This window comes from Siniperca chuatsi, linkage group LG11 (genome assembly GCF_020085105.1).
Source record: "Siniperca chuatsi isolate FFG_IHB_CAS linkage group LG11, ASM2008510v1, whole genome shotgun sequence".
In the NCBI taxonomy this organism is placed as follows: Eukaryota; Metazoa; Chordata; class Actinopteri; order Centrarchiformes; family Sinipercidae; genus Siniperca; species Siniperca chuatsi.
The window spans coordinates 5170938-5188434 of NC_058052.1; the positions used below are offsets into that span (position 1 = coordinate 5170938).

General features: G+C 40.0%; 1 protein-coding gene across 27 annotated transcripts in view; it reads right to left on the reverse strand.

Annotated features, from left to right (window-relative positions):
- LOC122884791 (regulating synaptic membrane exocytosis protein 1-like) overlaps positions 1-17497 on the reverse strand; it is a 108485-nt gene that overhangs the window by 8567 nt on the left and 82421 nt on the right. For 9 of the 27 annotated variants that reach the window (XM_044215158.1, XM_044215156.1, XM_044215149.1 and 6 more), the window contains 11 exons: positions 17014-17118; positions 16353-16412; positions 14250-14327; positions 12365-12454; positions 10651-10734; positions 8923-8979; positions 8585-8650; positions 5981-6090; positions 5069-5187; positions 2500-2660; positions 2149-2363 (listed from right to left, as the gene is read on the reverse strand). In XM_044215158.1, coding sequence (XP_044071093.1) covers positions 2149-2363; positions 2500-2660; positions 5069-5187; positions 5981-6090; positions 8585-8650; positions 8923-8979; positions 10651-10734; positions 12365-12454; positions 14250-14327; positions 16353-16412; positions 17014-17118 — 1145 coding nt within the window. The remainder of the gene's footprint in view (positions 1-2148; positions 2364-2499; positions 2661-5068; positions 5188-5980; positions 6091-8584; positions 8651-8922; positions 8980-10650; positions 10735-12364; positions 12455-14249; positions 14328-16352; positions 16413-17013; positions 17119-17497) is intronic. The other 18 variants (XM_044215154.1, XM_044215148.1, XM_044215155.1 and 15 more) reach the window with 17 other exon arrangements.

Below are 17497 nucleotides of genomic sequence, written 5' to 3' on the forward strand. Positions count from 1 at the left end.
GTGTATCCTAACAAACATGCTAAATCCATTTGTCTAAGTCATAAAAGTTTTGCTAATCCTTGTTTTTGAATATTTTGAAACCTGCATTGATCACATTAGTTTGCTCTCCTTTACTTGGGCATCTTTTATAGCACACTACAGCCACCATCAGCTGTCTGTGAAAAAACGTGCATCACATTTCCCCTGTGCTCATAGCATGCATTTGATTTCACCGAGTGTGTCCTGGTAGAGCACCAGATACAAACAAATAGGGGGCCCACTCATGACAAAACTGCTGTACAGCACCACTATGGGTCAAAACTCCACAGGGTACCTTTGAGTGCACATCTCCAAACAGGTGTACACTCATATCAGAAAAATGGCATATAGGTATGATTAACTACTGTTTTTGTTAAAAAATAAATCCTCCTCAGGACCTGTATATGGGAAGGGAGATGTTTCCTGAAAAATTTCATTAAAATAAATATTTATATCGAGTCCATCACCAGTTGTTTTTTTGGGGGGGCGATTTTTTATTTTGTATTTTATTTTGCCAATTTAATGGTCTGCCTCCGAAGAACAAGCGAGAGCCGCTGCTCAGTGACAGACTCGTGCAGTGAGCTAACCCAGTAGCACAAAAAGGCCAGCAACGGCAGAGAGAGGCAGCTGGGAAAAAAGAGTGTAGAGTCAGAATATTTTCACATCTAACTTGGTGAATTAAGGGTTTATTTCGACCAAACCAGAGTTGGTGATTGTTGGAAGAGTGTAAAGACGGTTTTGGTGAGTTTTATTTTGTTTCTGTCGAGTTTAAATGAAGTGTGTTTTAAGTAAATGTGAGTGAGTATGTGAGTAAGTGAGGAAATTTAAGGCAGTTAAGCTGCTCTTAGTTCGGTGAAAGAGAAACTTGAATTCAGAAGGTGTGCGGTTGTATTTTTCTGTTTAATAAAGAAAATGGGTGTATGAATATTAAATTTCTTGACTTTTTGTGATTTTATTTTGTTTATTTATTAGACTAAAGAAGCTGAAACAGCTTGTGGAATGTAGTGAACCTGCTGCTCACGCACATCTCCTAGCTGAAACTATGACGCACACCCCTGCACAAACACATCGGCAATCGCCGGGTGGAAAATTTTCGCCCAACCCTATTATACATTTTGTTATAAAATTATTATTTATTTGTATTAATATTGGAACATAAATTGTCATTTTTGGGTGCAATTACTGTAAACAAACGTCACCAAACTGTCAGCTGCTAACTCTAGTGCTAACTGCTAGTAGTATTATAATCTTAAAATGTTAAGATTTTCTTAAAGAGCAATTTAACACCAGCAGAAAATCTTGTTTTTGCTGATCTCCAGTGGTTGAACTTCTGACCTTGTTGCAGTGATGTAGAAGTGTACTCCAGGGTGTGGCACCAGACACTGTGACATCACTGTCCACTGACCACTCCCATCAGTGATACTGGTGTGGTGCAACACACTTGAAACATTCAACCAGACATAACAGAGAAAGCCTGCCTCTGAACTTGCTGTTGTTCTCTTTAAAGCCATTATGTGTAGAATTTGAAAAGGTCAGCGTTTGGCCCCTCCCAATGGTAGTATCGAGAAAAAAAAGACACTGTAGCCGACAGCCACTACTATCCCCTGGGATTGGCTCATTTTTCTATATATAAAAACCTATGCCATCAGAATAATTTGAAAGATGCTATAATCACATCAAAAAAATCTACATACAGTGGCTTTAAGAAAACAAATCACAAATCGCCTTTAAAGCTAAACTTGCTGCTTCAGCTTTACTGAGAAAAATGTTGTATTAGCCTTTTTATTTTGTCCATCATCTGCCAAAGGCAAAGACTCTGAATGACACAATATAAAACAGACTAGATGCCATTAGAGGCTGCCAATCTTCTTGGCGATGATATTATTTATTTACAGTAATTACACTAATGTCTTATAATGATTGTGGTGGTGATTCTTTGATGAAATGATGCACGCAGCAACATTAAAGGCCTTCAGTGAGGGTCTATGGTTGGTGGTGCCATGTAGTTTAGGCTAGGTAGGATAAGTAGGCCTGCTATTGCTGTATGATATCTTGTTCATTTCCGTGTGTTTCTTTCTTTCTCTCTGTCTGCATTTGTGTGATGATTTGTCAGTCAGACTGTTCTCTGACCTGTCTGGCTGAGTTGCGAGGTACTCCGGCTGCGTCTGGATGGCAGGATGGCGACAACACGCTGGCTGAGGCTCGATCGGCGCTTCTTGATCCCGCTTCCCAGGCTCCCGAGCGCCGTGTCTGATTGGCTGCCGTCTGTGTGCTCCATGCCGTAGATCTCACCACTCACGCTGGTGCTCTTCATCATGTGACGGCCCGTTGCACGCATGGCCCTGCTGAATTTACAACATCAATCACACCCAAAAGTCACCCAAAATTAAGTTTATTTCATATGATTTGATAATTCCTTTACTGAAAAGTAAACATGAGCAATATTAGTTGGTGTCTAAGTGAGTGAGTATGTGGGTGTACCTGAAGCGTCCCCGGGGTCTCTCTGACTGGATGGACATGTAGCTGGTGCTACTGATGCGAGAGGCACTGCTGGTTCGAGAGATGGCTGACACGTCGCTGACATCACTGTCTGAGGACTTATGGGAAACGTTCTCATTGCTCCTCCTCTGGTCCTTGTAGAGCTGCAGGAAAACACACATCATACAAAATGTTGCTAGTGGATACTTGTAGTAGATACTGAAAACCATGCACTGAGAATTAATCAATCAATAAACAAACTATCAGGACACATGTTAATGATGAATTAATCCATATTTATATATTAACAAAGGATCAATTCAATTCAATTTTATTTATATAGCACCAATTCATAACAGAAGTTATCTCATTGCACTTTTCCTATAGAGCAGGTCTAGACCGTACTCTTTATAATATTAATTACAGAGACCCAACAAATCCCACCACGAGCAAGCATTTGGCAACAGTGGCAAGGAAAAACTTCCTTTAAGAGGCAGAAACCTTGGACAGAACCAGACTCAATGGTGGGTGGCCATCCGCCGCTGCCGTGTTAGGTTTTGAGAGAGAGAGAGAGTTGGGGGGGCACTAGCCACTAGCTGGTGAACATAGTGGAGCATTTAGCAGCTAAATATTTTGTAATAATTAATTATATTAATTATTATTATTATTATTATTATTATTATTATATTATATAATTCCGCACCGCCATTGACTATGCTCCTAACTCAATCAAATGCCTGTTCAGCTTTGCCAGAACCCAAGAGAGAAAAATCTAATGTATCCTAATGGTTTTTTAACGCTTAGTAGTTACTTAAGGCTTAAAGGCCCTGCATACCCACACCAAAGTTCAACAAATATCTGTTGTGAAAAAGGCCTCTAGGAGACTCAGGAAGATGGTGTTCGAGCCTTTAATAGTAGTCACAATACTGTTTATTGTAATCCTAATCTTACTAATTCTAGTAGTCAGATTAGAATAATATGTGAATGAGTAATCAGGCCTATTGTTTTCTGGCTGCACCGCCCTCATCACTGTTAAGTACCTGATTATCATATGATTGGCTTGACCATGGTGTAATACACTGTGGTAAATGGTTGGCAAGTTGAATCTCAGACCACCATTTCTGTTTAAAGAGGGGTTTTCTTTTTTCACAAAAATGGCTTCTTTGACTCCTCTTTCAAACCAACTCTTTTCTCTACTTAGAATCTTCACCTCACTGTCACTGACAGTGACAGGCAGAAAACAATAGGGAGTGATTACTGGTCAGTTTCAGGTGAAACTAGGCAGGGTAAACAGCAGACACTCAGGAAGACTCCTCCCTGAGGGCAGGGCCTAAGCAACACAGAGTAGCTTACATTTCTGAGTTCTCAGACCATTATCTCAATTGAGAATGACTTCCGGATGGGAGCCGAAACGTCTTGATTCTGAAAACAGTGTCCAGATGACTACGACTGAAGCTCATCAGTTATAGCACATTATTAGTTCGGTGTAGTCCCTCATTCGTCCAGGAGTGTTCTATCGTAGAAAAGGTTTCAGTCGTAGTCATCTGGACACTGTTTTCAGAATCAAGATGTTTGGCTCCCATCCGGAAGTCATTCTCAATGTATAATATATACAATAATGTATAATATTGTATAATAATTGAGAATGACTTCCGGATGGGAGCCGAAACGTCTTGATTCTGAAAACAGTGTCCAGATGACTACGACTGAAACCTTTTCTACCACATTATTAGTTATTATTAATTTAAAGTAGAGTTCCTTTCATTTCTTCCATGATCACAATGATGCTGTTTTAGCCACTTTTCTACCTTTGAAAAGAAAATATTTTAACATACTAAGTATTAGTTCAAAGTTTCAAAAGGTATTAAAGTTTTGAAAGCATACAACAGACAAGCCCTATCTGTTACGCAGACATTAACAAATTAGATTTTGTAACAGAATATGAAAGCTATTGTAAATCTCAAAATGATCAAGCCTTGATCACCTTCCATCATTCACTTTGTCTTGTCGCCTGTTATTACCTTCTGCACGTTTTCATCCATATCATAGCATTACTGCCACTTTTAGATGTTTTAGTCAGTTTGGGCCGATGATCTATACCGTCAGATTTAAATCATTTCACATTCAGTCAGATGGGGGACCGTGTAATGCATCACAAAGACAGCACTGGCACGATGTATACAAAAAAGTTAAACTAGTGGCATGTAGACATGTGTGAAAGTCAGGACATCGCCATTAAACTGTCAGTTCTCTGTAAGTTAGGGACAGGAAAACCAGCCAGTATGGATTATACACTTCTGTATTCCAGGAGTTAGGTGCATTCTTGAGTGACTGCCCAGTTGGAACCAATTCATTTTACTGAGTGGTCTTCACCATTACGGTAACATAATTTATTACATAATTTATTACTTTCTTAGACAGTAAATGCAATTCACTGCGATGCACTTAAGCAACATTATGGCTCATGCTCTCTAGCTGGAACCCTTATTGTCTCCCTCCACTCTCCTGATGAGTTTGTTTTAAAGTGAACTGTCAGGCTAAATGAAGCCAAAAAATAATTGTTGTGGCCCACCTCCCGTTTATTCTTGAGGGCTCGGTCCAGGTCCTGCGTACTGGAGGTGGTGGCAGCTGACACCCGGTTGGAATGAACCCTCATCTGGAGCTGACGAACACACTCCTCTGCTACCAGGGCTTACAAACACACACACACATAATACAAGAAACTCAATAAACTCCCATTTAATCAGACACTGCACTGTAAATTGACCTTATTTGCAGTAAAAAAAAAAATAAATAAATAAAATAAAAAAGAGAAAATAGCCTCAGCACTCCTGAAAAAGCTGGAGACACTAACAGTGATGTCACCTTGTAGCTTGTATAGGTAATCAATCTTTCTCAAACTTAAAAGAAATCCACCAATCACCATCATTTGAAAAAAGAACAATTTTGATTCTTATTGATGAAAACAAGTCACTTTTTTTTCCCAATTCTGTCTGCAGCAGTAGAACAGCATCTGTATTCATTAATCTTTATCATTCAGGTCAGACAGCAAGTGCAATATTTCAGTAAATATCTAAACCAAAGGCAACCCAGTAATAACAGTTACTTGGAAACTTTGTAAATGCACTCAGACATACATAGGCTCCTTGTCTCTATAGCTTGTAAGAATTTAATGAACATAATTTTCATTTTCCTAATTAAAATATCTCCTCTGTTTAATCTGTACAAGAAAATTACATCTTGTGGTTTTACAGATGACTATTTGCCGGACTATAGTGAATTGTCGTGAGTCTTGTCGTCACTGTGAGGTTGCCAGGCAACCAGCACAATACTAATGTCTGAAAGGCATCGCATCAGTCCAGTCCAGCACAGCACAGGGAACAATTCATGGTGGATACTTTGTAAAAGTTGACGTACAAATGATCCCTCGCCTAGACTTAAACATGATTCAGCTTTACACATGCACATAATCATCAACATATACCTTGTTCTACGGTGCTGCTCTTGGGGGGAAGCTGTGGGAGTTGCCTTACTCTGCGGGCTGAGGAGGACGTCACTGAGGAGGAAAGAGACGAACCACCTAGGAGGTGGCCCCTAACACAAAATAATATGACAGTGAAGCAGACAGGGAGGAGAATAGCCAGAGGGAGGGAGAGATGGAGAAAGGGTAGCGGAAGAGAGGGGAGCGAAGATGAATGAACAAAAGCAAGGATGAAAAGAATGGGGATAAAAAAAAAGAGAGAAAATGAAATTAAAGTCAAATGTTTATGATCCAGGGTGTACACTGCAGCACTGGTCACTCACTGGTCAGAGTTCACATTTCTTGAGTTAATCCTATTCACACAGTATCATTTTGACATGTGGTTGAACTTCACCTGAAAGAACACAAAAACTGAGCAGAAAAACAGCTATTAACCAATGGAACCTGCTGTCATTTCATATTTCTTCTTAAGATGTGCAACATCAAATGTAAAATTGCATAAAAGATTAAGTGACAGAATGTGGCTGTAGGAAAAGCATCAGTTGTGGTTGAAATGAAAGAAAAGCGATGATATTTTAGTGAAAAACCAGTGGCAACAACATATTCACAAAGTGAAGCTTGCTCATGGGTTGATATTGAGGGATCCTGTTGCAGGAAGAGCAGCAAATAAAGATTTAGACAGTGAAAGAACAGAGAGAGAAGGTGAAAGCCTTCAAGCACAAATCCCACCATTTCTGCAGACATTCATTCATAGTAATCCATTCTCACATAAGACCTACAAACAGGGGTTATTCATAAAGCCTGTGTTTCCTATTGCACTGTGAAGCACCCATAATTATTTTGTCACTTGTGTCTTGGCACATCGCTCCAATCAGATCAATAGCATGTTCTTAAAAAATACAATAAAACAGAAAACTACTGCTAATTTTCAGTATGAAATGGTGAAAATGCTACATCTGCTGCTACATCTATTAACTATGTAATAATTAATGGTCCCTTTACCCTTGTGTTTTACAAATTACCCCATTCAAATTTTTCAGATGTTGCTTAAGGAATGTTGAAACAGACCAAAATATGCAAAACAGGCCTTTAACACTAAAACACCAAAATACTTAACACAGACACATCCGCTCAGAAATTGCGAAATTACACTGATAAACTATGACCTTTGAGTGTCCACACAACACATATACAATAAATACACAAACACAGAACAGTAGCAGCGTCCAAAGCTGTGATGTGGCAATGAGAGGTAAAACAGAAACACAACATACACCAAGAGGTAAAGAGTATGAAGGAGTGAGAGAGCAGCCCTGTCTTGTTCCTCTTCATCACAGTATCTACAGTAAGGGGATCTGCCTCTGTGTCAGTGGGTTATTGGGGGCTGCAGTGGGACCCTCTTTCCTTTGGAGCCCCTTAAGATGGAGGTGGGCTTCATTCTGGTACACACACACACACACACACACAAATGTGCACAGTCACACGAGTGCCATACAAACCCAAAGCCCCACAACACAGTGTGTGAGCAGCAGCATGCAGGAACAAAAATGGGAAGAAAGAAGGGCTTGAGGAAAAATGGTGGAGGAAAAAAAGCCACAGAATACAAATAAAATAAAAGATCATCCAAATCATGTTAAATGAAACATTAGCAAAACATCTTGCTTGCAGGTAGCAGTAACCTTAATTTGTCCACTGTATGGTAAACAATCCTGACCATACATTTAAGTACACACTGCATTAAAACTGTGAAAATGGCTTGAGATACTTTAAGAGGGCTATTAAAGGACCGATATCTAAACATCCAGCCATGTCTCCTAAAAATGACATTTATATACTACTGATTTGCAACAACAAATAAGTTTTGAATGAAACATCCCGACAACTAATAATTTTATGTTTATATGGTTATGTTTAGGCAACTCAAGCCTTAGTGGCCTTGGTTTAAAAATAAAAGCAGTCAACACTGACTTGAAGCATGGCGTTAGTAATAAGCCACGTTGGTGGTTTAGTGATCCCCCGACTTAATTTAGTAACTTTGTAATGTAACTTTTGCTGTGCTTGAGGACAGCCTCACAGACTCGCAAGCGTGGCTGTAGACTCTTAATCTTGTTCAAAATTTAACAAAAGCTGGATGCAGACCCTGGTCTCTGGTCCTGTGCTTTGCATGTGTTTCACTGTTTTTTGACTCAAATTCACGCAGTATCTTTGCCTCATGTTTCTCCTTCTGCGCCTCCCGTTCAACTCTCCCACGCTCCCCTGGGGAGGCTTTTGGCTTTCTCTCTTGGCTGCCTTGTCCTGTGGAATGTTCATGTCTATTACAGACCAGGTCCTGTAATTTCACTATGGTTAAAATGCTGCCTGGAATGATGAATTAAATTACTGAGGAGCACAGTGAGCATTTCATTCCCCACCTCCCCCTGTAATGTTAATCCCGTCCGAATGGGGCTCAAGACGTACTGTAACTTCCAACCTGGTGAATGGATTTAAAAAGCTATAGAGAATATTTCTAAAGAATTTTGAAGTTGGTTGTGTAATTTCAAGCTCTTCCTGTCAATGACCTCATATACTACTGTTTGACATGTGCTGAGCCGACAGTACATGCCTTACCTGCCACTGTCAGAGAGCTTCCTGCCAAGAGTCTGACATTCAGATGTCTCCAGGGTCCGAGGCTGCCTGGGGAATGGTGGATGAGCAAAGGGAACAATACACAAAAGAAAAAAAAGATGGATGGATGGATGGATGAAAGGATGGAAGAGAGCATGATGGAGGATATATCATTTAGATTTACAAGAGTCTGACTCTGTCAGGGGGCTGTCATTGGCCTTATAAGTTTATGATCTGGAAAACAGGGAAGAGGAGGCATGCTGTGATGGATGGTATGATGGTGATATGAATATGGTTCTTCTTCTGTGCCTGTGTGCGTGTGCACGTAAGTGTGTGTGTACCTGTTCTTTGTACTGAGGTGAATTAAAGTCTCTTGAGTAGGAAGTAGCATCCATATTCTCCATTCATGGACATGAAGATGACAAGGATGATACATATACCGCCACACACACACACACACACACACACACACACACACACACACAGACGAACATGCAGTCACACTTCTGATATGAATTATGGCCATCATGAATTCTAAGTCATTGCTGAGCACTAAATCTTGAAAAAGAGAGACTTCTTAAAGACTGAGAGGAGAAGGTGAGCACACAGAAGCTGCAGATGCAATTCCCAGAACAAAAAGTACACTCGGAAAGACTGCAGGAAGCAAACTCAACAAGGCAGGATTTCACACCATAACCAGTACAATCTGTCATAAGTTCAGAAGAGCACAAACTGGGCACTAAAAACCGTGAAGGAAGGATAGAAAAGCAACAGGACAAAAATACGGCAACAACCACAACCAGGGACGAAAACTATCGCTACAACTCTTGGCAACAAATTACAAACCAGAAAAACACCATCCACAAGCTGAAAAACCATACAAGCAACCCATTACACAATGTGAGTGACAAAGTATGAAACAAAGTAGAACTTGTCTATGCTTATGGGACATTCTGACTTTTATTTTGACAAGTTTTACATTGTATATCATGTTCACTCTCACTGCGTCCAGCTCATTGACCACAAACCAGGAGTTTCAGGTTAGCAATAGGAAGCTAAATTGCAAAAAGTGACAAGAATAGCTTGCCATTTTATCTTGTATTTGTTCAAATAAAGTGAAAACCTGCAGTTGCAACTGCAACTATTATTGGTTTCAAGAAAATAACAATTTCAGTTATAAGCAAGTTTAAAGTAGTAGTTTGACATTTTGGAAAATAATATCTGCTTTTTTGTCAAGAGTTAGATGAGAAGATTGAGACCACACTCATATCTGTACGCTAAATATTAAGCTAAAGCCAGGATACAAAGCATAGCCTAGCATAAAGACTTGAAATATGGGGAAACAGCTAGCCTGGCTATGTTCCAGGTAACAAAATCCACCTACCAGTACCGCTAAAGCTCACTGATTTACACGTTATGTCTTGTTTGTTAATCCGTACCTTTGCACAGAGCCAGGCTAACTGTTTCCCCGTTTTGAGTCTGTACGCTAAGCTAAGCTAACTGTCTCCTGGCTGTAACTTCATATTTAATGAACAAATTTGAGAGTTTAAGTTTAAGTGAATAAGCATATTTCCCAAAATGTTGAACAACTTCTTTAAAAGCATTTTAAAATGTGAAAATCAGCCACTTTCCTGCTGTACTAAATTTGGCTAAAATAAGTAAAATTATACTTGTTTTATATGATACAAGATAAAGTCACGCACTACACTTTTATCAGAATAGAAAGAGTAGGAATAGTTTAGGTTGCAAATTCACAACTAGCTAATCACAGAAATATCAGAACTCAGCAAAGAGATTAGTGTTAGCTGCAAATATGAGGTAGAGCTTGACATCTGCCTGAGCCCAATAAGACCAAACTGAACCTACAGGATTTCAGTCAGGTTTGAGAGAATGTGTTCCTTACATTACTGAAAAAAACTTGGGAATTGGTGACATATTGCATGGTGATTTGCCTTGTTAAAATGCCTTTCTCTTTTTAATAAACTTTGGATTTGGGTCATAATGGCATCAGATTTTAAGGCATAAGTCAAGCTCTAAGACGAAGCGGTTGGAGGTCCACAAAAGGGTACCTGTCATCTTCAGGGGAAGCATGTTGGATAAGAATCCTGGGACTTGCCGGACGTCTCCGGGGCAGGGAATGGGACAAAGATTTTCTATGTGTACACATACAAAATATATCACCCATATGACCAAATCAGCAAGCCATTACAAAATCAGAGAGCCATGCTTCTTTTGCCTATTTTTGTGCATAAGTATGTTTGTGCCTGCCATGGCCACAAGTATTTTTTAGCCACTTGGGGGCAGCGAAACAAGCTGTAAACACAACACTGAAATGCAATCACTTTATAAAGTTGATATGGTGAACTTACTAGCAAACATTTGCCTGTTTACACATCCAGCCGACATGTAGCAACATTAGCTTTAATTTGGAGTTGTGTTTCTGGCCACTGAATGAATGAAAGTCTAATATTCCCTCTCCTTTTAGCTCTGTTTTGGTGGTCTGTTTAAGCTCTGAGAAAAATATCTGTGTATCTAGGAATCTTTGTAAGTTACAATCTATTCATTACACAATTCCCTTTTTGTGTTTTCTTGGGCCAGAAACAATCAACAATGTCCTGGCAGTCGCATGCAGATTTGTTGCCGGAACAAAACACCAACAATAAACCTACATGCGATTTCCAGGATGAAGATACCCACCCTCATCTTTTACAGTGTAGTCACACTACAAAGTTTCACTTCACGGCCGATATGGACAGGATGAATGCTTACAGCGACCCACAACTCTTTCAACATACATAAGGCATGTGAGTATTGTAATAAAATTGACATGAATAAATTCAAACCTATCCTTCAAGGTATTTTGATTACATTGTCGGTGATGGTTGACCAAGAAAGCAGCACTGGCGTCAGAAATCTTTTTGGATCAAACAGGACAGCTGGTCTCACGATTCAGTCTTAATAAACAGACCTTGGTGACACTAGAAAAGGTTATGCTGGAATGACTAAGGAGTGAAGGTAACAGATGAGATGCATGATGGGTGGTTATGGGTTAGTTCGGTAGAGCGGGTCGTCCACCAATCGGAAGGTTGGCGGGTCGATCCCGACTTCCCCCACATGTGGAAGTGTCCTTGGGCAAGACACTGAACCCCAAATTGCTCCCGAGGGCTGTGCCTTTGGTGTGTGAATGATTAGGTAGTTTCTTTGGACTGACTGACATCAGAGGTGTAAATGGACGGCTGTGATATGTAGTGTGTGAATCGCTTTGACTAGAAAGGTGCTATACAAGTACAGTCCATTTACCATAAAAAAGGATAAATTCTACTAAAGACTGGACTGTGTGAAACTAAGATGATAAGGTTTACAAGAAGAGGTGCACCGATTCTGTTGTCAGGGAGCCAATCGCGCTTGCAAGCGTTCATACTTTGATGGGTCGATGAACGTGTCTAGATAATGATTCTTCAATGATATGAAATTTGGGCAATTTTTTTCTAGAATTAAGCAATTCTAAAATTAAACAAATAAAGTATAACTAATTATAGTTTTAGTTTTAGAAAACCGTTGCACCTGCACCAGACAACTTAAGGATTGTGGAAAAACATGGGATTGGAAGAGTAGAGTGGTGTACAGCGATGGGGTCTGGGCAAGACTGAGGAGGGGGGAAAGCTTAATCTTCAGCTAGTGTAGGACCATTCGGAAGGGAAAGAACTAAAAAGACGAGGAAATGTAGAGGATAAGAGACTACTGGAGCACTACAGGAGGGGTGGTGGGGACAGCGGCTGGTACCTTTCAGTCTCTGGTGAGGGGGCATGATTGTCTGGAGTCAGACAGTTGGCACTAGCGCTCCTAACCCTGTCCAGAGAAGGCTGTAGATCACTAGAGGCACCACAGCAAAACATGCCATCCAATGGAGGAGGAGACAGGAGGAGAGGACAGAAACAAACACAAAGAGAAAAACAATGGACAAACAGAAAAAATGTTTTAAAAGAAAGTCCGGTTAGATTCCCCAAATCATAATGCTAGTTTGAGAACTAAACCATGACTGACTGGCAGGCGTAAGGATGGGAGTGTCTGTAAGTTGTCATGGTTGTCATGGAGATGGGGTATGGTGGATTGCGCTTTGCACTATTCTCCCAACCTGGCACAACTAAATGTTTAACCATTAATAATAACCTGTATGCATGTATGTGTGTGTCTTACCTAACTGTCACCTCATCTGTGAACATTACAACGCGATGGACAAGCGTGTTGCCATGACCGTGTGCGATCCCACAACAGAGCTTATCTTTCGACATGCAGGCAGCGTGGAAGTAGTCACAAGATGAAAATTTCAAAAAACAGCATGCATTTGCAAATGAAACAAAATAAAAGAAAGAAAGCTCAGATTGGAATCAAATCTGTGAAGCTCCTACTGCTGTAGAAAATACTCACATAAAAGGAAGTCCACAGGCTTATGGAGATCGTAAGCTTGTCTGTATTCTTCTACTCTAAGTATGTACAGTTTGGAAGATATCCTAACTAATGTTGGAGATTATCAAGATTTACTACAATAGAATGAGTATGTGCTTCTCCAAAGGTTGAGAAAAACTCATACTGGCAAATGTCGAAAGGCCTCAGTATGCTTCAAACAAAGTGCTGTGAAAGTGTCTGAAAGACCCTTTTCTGACATTGGAAATGGAGGCTGCGTCCAGCAATTTTTGTTATTTTCTGAAACAGACAATGTGACCATCGCGCACACTTCACACAGCCATTGGCTAGGTGTGCGGTGGTGTGAAGGCAGGCAGGGTTTGAACTTCTCTCAAGCATTCTTTGCACAAATATTTGTCACTTTCTGTGTGTTCTTTGAAATCCTTTATTCTTCCTTTGAGAAGAGTGTGTTCGAAAGTGTACACCGTTATCCCCATTTGCATGATTCACTGCATCAAGACTACAAAGGCACACAAAAAAACACAAAATTCTTGGAGAGAGATTGGGGAGGCAGTGTATTACAGCCACCAGGAGGCTATGATGGAAAACTTTTTGGGAGGAGCTATTTTGGGCCTGGTTCCGGAAGTAAAAGTCACATTCTACATAAAAGTTTTAGGTGACTCATAGTTGGAGCACTTCCATGGCTTGGATGGGCATGAAACTCTCCCAGTTGAATCAATAGTACAAAAGATGAACACCTACATTGGAATATATGTTTATTACGTATATGGTTTTTTGTTAAAAAGTCAAACATACAAGCCTGTGTACATAAAAACTTCAGGGTAGAAGTCAATTTCGACTCCCAAAGTGCATTTCAGCAAGAAACATCCAATCACCAAGCTTAAAAATGAAGCAAAAGATTATAATACAATCTGCAGCTTCAATGAATTCACTTTTGGATTCTGGGTGAGTTTTGGATGAATTCAGCAAATATGGGACAGTGTTTGTTTCCAAATGCAATGACGAAGTGTTCTGAATTTGCTACAGCTCTGATTCATCGCTCTGACTAGATTCTTCCCCATAGCAACATAAACCTATAGGATCGTTACATTATCTAGGAGAGTCCCGTGTTCCAATGTTAAGTAACACTGAGGATATTGTTTAAAGAAAATTTGGAAATAGGAATACAGAATGGGTAACAACAATTCCAAGTATAAACACTTTGTTCGTTGGAAGCATACTGAACCCTTAACTGTGGACTTACCTGTTTGTGTGTTTGTGGATACCGTTGAACAAAAGTGGCATCTTAGGTGGCAGTGTGTTATTGTGCCTAGTAGATCTCCTGATGTTAGCATGCATGCAGCAGACAGAAGTAGGAAAATGGGAGGAATGGGTGGAAGAGGAGAAAAAAAAACAAGTGTGTGGGACCTTTTGCACAACAAGTTCTATAGGTCAAAAAGGTGCCAACTTATCCAGTGATTTTGTGTACTATGTAGTATGTTATTAGGCTTATTTGAAGATATGTTATTCAAAGAGGTTTGGCTCACCAGCTGCTTTATTCCATTTTTACATGAAAACATTGACTTATACTAAAAAAGAAAGGTAAGTTTCATGTTTCAGGACAGTCAGTTATTTCTTCACAACAGATATATTGTCATCTGACATGTTTCCAAACAGCGCATTTGCAAACTTGCAAAAATCACTGGCTAAGCTTGTAGGTTTCTGCAGTGTAAGCGAGTAGAACTACAACACCGCATGACAGGCATACAAGCATCAAAAACTGGCTCTCATCTCTACTGACCCGCTTAAAAACACCCTCCTCCCTCAAACACATCAGTGTGTATAGAAAGTACAAATAGGAAATGTTACCAGCTTATAATGTGTCTATCAGAGAGGTATGGTTGTATAAAGCGAAGCCTCTAGTGAGACCAACAGATGTATTCTCAAGCTTGTAACTTACCTCTTTGGCTGTGTGCTGAAATAGCAATCTAAGACCCATGTGGAGGTAACTACAGTACATGTGATACGCAAATGGCAAATGACAGTAAAAGTCTGACATCTCAAACTGTATCAGGATATGGGATCAGAGTGCAGAGACAAGACCTCTCATTTTAATCAAAAGGCAAAGACATAATTGGTACATATTCCCTGGTTTGATTTCTTCAAGAGGGACAGGAGTGAATACTTCTTCTCTAGCCCTAGCAAGCCATACTGTTGGCCTAGTTGTAGAATAGCAGTGAGCTAAGAATAAAGCATAGTCTGAGTGCAAGCATGGTCCTGTAGTGTCCTCTTGTGGATCTGAGGCAGCAGTACAACTAAACAACCAGCTCTTTGGCTACCATTCCTCAATCTGATCTACCTTTTTATATAAATTTCATTTTCCCCATAACACTTACATTATATCAAAATGACAGCAAACACCTCTGCTTGCTTATTCCCCACCTGCAACTTTCTTGCTTGTCCACATTGCCCAAAATTATGGGGAAAATGACAATTCATTGCCAAGTCAAGTCAGTGATCATAGTCTATATTTTTCTTACTGTCAACAAATCCCATGAAAAAAACAAACATTGAATTGATCCTATTGATTGATCCTATATCTCATTCCTCTGTGCCATAGAGCTCCACTGTTGTCCAAAAACTATTAAAAACACATAAATGAGCCACACTGCTGCACTGGGTGACATGTTCATTACTATGAACACACACACTAGTTTACTTTGACTCCATCCCACATATACCGTCCTGCTGCCCCAAATACTCACTAGAGCACCAAATGTGTATTATTCCGCAGCTGAAAAGAGTTCCCAAAAATGCTCTATTTACTCCAGTAATGTTTGCTAAAAACTACATATTCCTGACCAGTTTTTAAAGATTTACTTTTCAGTAGAAACAAATGGGCTTTGGGTTGAGAGCCGCAGAGAGGGTGGGGAAGTCGAAGTATTGTGAGATGGACAATCAAGACATTGTTGGTATATTTTAATAGGATTTGTTGATAATAACAATCCTATAAACTATCACCAGCCTTCTATTTTAAGCTAGTACACAATTTAACTTGTACTTAAGTGTGTTGACTTCTTATATTTTTTGCGTTACATTTGAAAAACCATTATGTCACTATTACTTTCTGTATACATTTTAAATGACACAATTTACTTTTACAACAAAGTAAAAGAGCCTAGATTTCAATTGGATATTTTCTCATTCTTCCCCTTTCATCCCTTTTTAAACAGTATGTTCACTGATGGATTAAAGTTTATTTAGAGACAATTGCAGAGAGAGACAATCTGATTAAAAAAAAACACTACGCACATAAAACTGATCCAGAACTAAAATGTAAATAATATGTTGTGATTGGCCAGTTTACCTGGTGTGGAGGCACTCAGCACTTTTGCCTCGCATTGACTGGTGGATCATGATGACCTCACTGTGGTTACCATGGGGATGGATGACACATGAGGAAATCAACAACAGTCAAAAAACCAGAAGAGCAGAGGGAGAAGAGGGTGAATAGGAAAGAGAAGCTGTCGCTGATTGCTATACACACATGACACTCAGAAATGCCACAGATTGTTGCAACCAAACCCGTTTTGTCTAAACACTGCTCACTTTATACTATATAACAATCAACGGATAACTACTGCACCAAACTTGGTTCGAGGCCCAAAGAGAGTGGAGCCATGTAAAAGGGAAATTCGGTGACAGAAAGGGCAGAAAAACTGAATCAGGAAATATAAAACACATGATAATGGTAAACAAAAGAATTTAACCTGTTTGATAAAATAAAGTTTCAGCAAATCTCATGACAGACATTCACACTTATGGAGGTAAAAACAGAATATCTCTTCAGCAGTCACACAGTTTTGCACAATAAATCTTCTGTCTCATACCGACTGCGCACACAAATAAGCGGTCAATGTCAAACACAAAAAAGCAGACTTTTTTTTTTGACAAACACTGGAAACAACGCTGATGACATTTTGTCTAATTATATATATTACAAGCAGTGCTCACACACAAACACAAACCTGTCATCCAGGTACTCCTCCTCCTGGTGGCGACCTCTTGCAGCATCATAGTGGCGGGTCGGAGAACGAGAACGACGAGCGTGAGGAAGCTCATCATCCAGACTCCTGGAAGGAAGGAAGGAAGGAAGGAAGGAAGGAAGGAAGGAAGGAAGGAAGGAAGGAAGACTTATGTCAGGTTAGTGGTCAGGCGGTATTGCAGCAGATTTTTGGCGGGGCTCATTTGGCTCGGCCAGTAAAAGCAGAGCTGGCAGCACTGTGTGTTCTGCATCAGACGGACATTTCATTAGTAGATGGACTCTGTTTGCTGGCTTCCAACAAACCCTCTCATTCCTCCTCTTTCCCTCTACCATGTTGCTCTTACCTCTTCAGTGTCAATGTCTTCTCACCAGGCTGATATTGGTCCTTTATTAGGATCCATCATCAGACATCAGGCCACGCCGCCCACCAGTTAATGATTTTAAATTGCATATGCCCTTCCATCTCA